The 5,000-nt window shown below is 46.3% G+C and overlaps 1 protein-coding gene across 1 annotated transcript in view; it reads right to left on the bottom strand.

The window, feature by feature from the left end:
• The window catches only part of LOC125031644, a 177,312-nt gene that overhangs the window by 23,237 nt on the left and 149,075 nt on the right, over window positions 1-5,000 (bottom strand). The window contains exons 22-23 of the mRNA XM_047622526.1: window positions 2,288-4,953; window positions 1,480-1,743 (exon numbers count right to left, since the gene is read on the bottom strand). Of these exons, the coding sequence (XP_047478482.1) occupies window positions 1,480-1,743; window positions 2,288-4,953 (2,930 nt within the window). The remainder of the gene's footprint in view (window positions 1-1,479; window positions 1,744-2,287; window positions 4,954-5,000) is intronic.

The raw sequence follows: 5,000 nt of genomic DNA, 5'->3' as shown, positions 1-5,000 counted from the left end.
CCAGATACTCAACGAGATAATCACGGACCAGCAAATACAAGTCGGAGTAGTTGCATAAAAACAAACACTAAAGGATACAACAAAGATATGTTCAAGATGATACAGTGCATATGGAAAATATGCAGACTTGCAGAGGCATTACTTTGACTATCAGGCAAAGACAAAGGTTCTTGAGTGTTTATAAACAGTTTGACTTTTCTAGACTTTGCCAAAAATCTGACGTCCATCGCAATATATTATACTCATCAGGGGATGGATTTAAATCATGAAGTAAAAGACACATATAGGCTTCATATTATCCAAAATAAATACAAATCAGCAACAGCACTCAAGAGATGTCAAGTCAAACATAGTACAGAGTCCGGTTATCGGAGGAAACCCATACGGGTTATGGCGTAAATCAAAGCCTTATATCTTCTCTCTCTTTTCTGATGCTCAACTCTATGCACAAACATGACATGAGTTACACGAATTTTTTTTTGAAGAATTACTGTTGACACGAGTCCAATGCCTTGTTGCCAGTATCCATCTATAGAGTCCTTAGAGTGCCCTTGCTTTCTGGACTGTAATCACGGTCTTGTGGTGTTAGGCAAGGGCACATTTGCTCTCCTTTCTCTTGGTGAATGATGTGTATCTGGCGTCAAGGTAGACTGTGGATGTCATCGCCAGACTAGGCAAATGGTCAGTCTTGAGAGATGTCATAAAATGACTGCTCTTCCCAGTTGAGTGCTAAACCCATATGAAGAGTTATCTTTCAAATTTACGCACGATTCAGATGATAAACAAGCGTAATACTGAATGAAGCAACAAGCTGTATCCTTGAACATCTATTTCAATGTCAAGCTGAATACTGACGAATAATACCTCTAATATTTCATAGGCAAGCAAGTTTTCCTATACTGCCAAGAAACCTTAACTGTGTAAAGCCTGCTGGACGGATGGTATCGTGGTGGAGATATAAATGTATGTTGTATATCTGCAGTGAGAACTGTGAGTGGAAACTGTCCATTCTGAACAACACCCCCAGAATTTCTAACTTCTAAAGATACCATACGACCATGTCTTCAGCAAGTGAAGTATTCACATAAAGTTTTAGGATGCGTGGAAGGTGGGTTGTATCTTATAAACATGTGATGGAAAAAGTGAGTGGGTTCCAAGCTACAAGCACCAAACATTCAAAAGTAACCTCTCAGTATGCTAACAAGAGGAAAATACATACCTTGACCTCGTTATATCTTTAAGTCATGTAAGAAAATACAGCAGATCTGTAAGGGGTAAGCATTAATTAAGACAAAAAAGCAGGCGAGGAAACAGGCCCTGTAACACAAAGTCACACAGGAAAAAGACTACTACAGGCATCGGCAGCAGCTGCAGGAGCAGGAGAAGGAGCAATAGTACTACAATACATGGTGGGAGGCTGGTGGGTGGGGCAACACAAGCGAGGGTGGCTGCCTCTGGGTTGCGGCAATGTAAGCTTACCCAGCTTCTCCACGTCGAGGGAGTCGTGGTTGGAAGAGCCGCAGGCATGTTCGGGAGGGGGGCTCGAACCCTCCACGCTGCATTCCCTCTCCACACACTCCTCCTCCACCATTACCTCGGCTTCCTCACAACCCTCCTCCACTTCACCACCCTCTACATCTCCCTCCACATTTCCCTCCACCGCCTCTTCCACTACCACGCCCTCTTCTGACCCTTCGCCTCCTTTTTCTCCTTTTTCGTCTCCTTCTCCTACGCTTTCCTTCTCTGGACGCCATGCGGGAAAGGTCAGGGACAAAAAGGGAGACGAGGAGGATCAAGGATCAGGGGTAGGGGGGACGAGGGGATCGGTGGAGCAGAGAGCGTAGAAGTGAGAACGTGTGAGCAGCGGTTGCTTGTTCGCTCATAACATAAAAAAAAAACAGGCAACTAACTACTTGACATGCATAATTCATTATTCCAGTCAAAACATATATTGGTCACTGTAGCAGAGCAATCAAATCAGTATTCAGTTTTAAATCAAATTGCTGAATTGAAAAGGCACGTACACACTACCTTAAACTAAATATACGAAAAAATCATGAAACAGTAAGGGATAAGAAAATTCATGAAAAAGTTAGTCTCAGGCATGGGATCTTGTCAAGGGGGCCACTCACGATCAGTTCTATAAATCAAACGATAAATACTAAACAATAACATTCTTTAAAGCTGGCTGCTGCCCACATCCTGTTATTTAGAACGGGGATATTTCGAGAACAAACAAAGGTCATTGGGATCAGCAAAGGCGGACATGCCAGGCAGGGCAACGTACCAGTTTTTTCTGTCTCGGGGACCTCGCTGGTGGACCGGCTCCTGCCCAGCTGACCCCGCTTACTTGTTCCGCCGTAGTTCACGCCCATGGATCCGTATGCGGTCTCCCGTTGGCTAAACTCACTAGCAGGGTTAGAAGAAGGGTCTACATCAGCGTCTGCGCGAGGCTCCGTACTAGGGGGACTATTGGCGTCAAATTCAAAGTACTCAGGGTGCTCATTAATACTAACGGAGGAACTGTGGCGAACTCGGGGGGTTAAGGGTCTGTCTTGGTCAGGGTTCTCGTCATCTACTACAATGTCTGTGTCAGCAGGGTACATAGGATCAGTCTCAGCTACAGAATAGGAGGATGGGTCTGCATAAGTCTGGTGGGTGTTAGAGGGTTGGGCGTGGATGGTGTTAGTGGGGTGGGCGTGTGCATGAGCAGGGTTGTGAGGGTGCGGAGTGTGCTGGTGAGAAGCTGTGTCGCGTCGGTCATGTGGTCTATGGGGATCATGGTAAGCGAAGTTTGGGTCGTGACCACTAGGGGGAAACCGTTGGCTTCTGGGATCTTGCTGGTAGCGAGGGTCCCTCATTCTTGGACTCTCATGTTCATACTGTTCTCCATACTGATGCTCACGGTCATCATACACAATATCATATCGTTCTTTTCCATCTCTTCTTGGACTGTCGTAGCAGCGTCTATCATCCACTTGGCCGTTGTATTCTTGTGGTGGTGGTGGAGGGGGACCATGCTGATAGCCTCGCCCATGTTCCACTGGGTCTAAATACCTTTCCTGTTCTGGATGTTCCCGATATCTTTCCTGTTCTATGTGTTCCCGGTATCTTTCCTGTCCTATATTTTCTCTGTATCTTTCTTGTTCCAGATCCCCCACTTCTCTGTATCTTCCCTGGTCTATGGAAGCTCTGGGCCTGTCATCAATACATGAACTTCGTCGTCTATATCGATCTTTTTCTATGGCTCCTTGTTCTCGGTAGCGATCATGGTCTCCAACATTTTGATCTCTATATGGATCTTCATCTCTGAATCTTTCCTGCTCTACCACAATAGGTTCTCTATACCTCTCTATGCCCCTAGGTACTTGTTCTACATATCTATCCTTCTCCATAAGTTCATGATCTCTGTACCTCTCCTGGTCCACTGTTCCTTGCACTATACATCTTTCTATATCAGCTGGTACCTGTTCTATGTACCTCTCTTTTTCCATTGATATTTGTTCTCTATACCTTTCTTTTTCAGGAGGCCCAAAATCTCTATACCTATCTTTATTCCTGTATCTTTCATCATCGCTGTGACCTCGGTCTGGATATCTGTCCTTATCTTCAATGGTTGGGGCTCTGTATCTCTCATCTTGATCAATATATCCCTCTGCTTCTGGCACCAATCTACTGTCACGCCTATAATTTCTATCGTACTCATGCGGTGCATCACTTGGATATCTACCCCTCTCATCTCCTGGTCTTGGTGGCTCTTGTCTTCTCTGCTCCACAGGAGCAAACACTTCGTCAGAACCATAAGCCTCGTATTTACTAGGTGGTCCACTTCCATCAAAAACATGTGCCAGAGATGGATTACTATGAAGACTTCTTGCCGCTTCTAATGGTGGTTCTGAGACACTTGACTCACGAAGAGGAACTCGATACAGTGCCTCTGGGTCTTCTCTAGAAGGCCGCCACATTACCTCGCGTTCTATATTCCTACTTGGACCTGATAGAAGAGAACTCTCTGTATTGGCCCTCATAAATGTTTTTCGAGGCTGTGTAATCCCAGAATGACGCCTTGCTCTAGGCAAAGTCTGGCTTGACCCTTCTCTTACTGATTGGATTGAAGTAGGAAAGAATTCATCAACCCTCTCCATTGTCATACGTCTTGGTTGATCGATGGGTCGCTTTTCAATGTCTCGTCTAATCTCAGGTTTTCTCTGTTCCACATGTTCTAGGCTGCAGGATCTGTCTAATGACCTATCTGAGAGGAACACCTCTGTCTCCGCTCCGCTGTATTCGGAGTCATACCCGTAGTAGGTCCCTGCACTGTGCCCGTCCACAAGTCGGGCTGAACTTCGTCTACGATATAAACTCCGATTAGTCTCTCCGTTGGAGATATCAGAATTCTGAGCATCACTGTAGACTTCACGCTCAGGTTGTGCCCTGGGCTTCCGTCTGAACGTGTCCGACACGTGTTCCCTTACCTCTAGATCTGATTCATAAGGCACTGATTTATCAATTGAGAGTGAGCTTCTTGAAATCCTAGCAGGTCCTTGGACCCTGTGCTTAGATAAAACTTCGTCTTCATAGGTCACAGTCTTCTTAGGATGTGACCGCAACACTAGGTCATCCCTAGTAAGTGACCTTGAGCGAGCCCTGTGGCCTTGGTCCCTTACATCCCAATGGTCCATTAATAGGTCAGGGTCATGGTGGAGGAGCCAATGTTTATCATTCTCTCCTAGACTGTGGCTCTTCTGTAGGCAATGGCGAGTGCGAGGTGGGGGAGGAGCACTCACCATTGTGTTGCTCCTTATGAGGTGCGTCCGTGGTTGTTGACGAGGCCGCACCGAGAGGGATGGTGCGCTCCTAGAAACTGCGGGAGACACACCCATGGAAAGTGACCTCCGGAGGACAGGTGCACGGCGGAGAGGACTGCCTAGGGGGTGGACCGTGTCTAGTAAACTACAAGAGAAATTACGGCCGAGGTCATAGTCACGGTCAAGGTCAGA

The sequence above is a fragment of the Penaeus chinensis genome, chromosome 13 (assembly GCF_019202785.1).
Source record: "Penaeus chinensis breed Huanghai No. 1 chromosome 13, ASM1920278v2, whole genome shotgun sequence".
In the NCBI taxonomy this organism is placed as follows: domain Eukaryota; kingdom Metazoa; phylum Arthropoda; class Malacostraca; order Decapoda; family Penaeidae; genus Penaeus; species Penaeus chinensis.
This window is presented reverse-complemented; position numbering and strand designations above follow the sequence as displayed.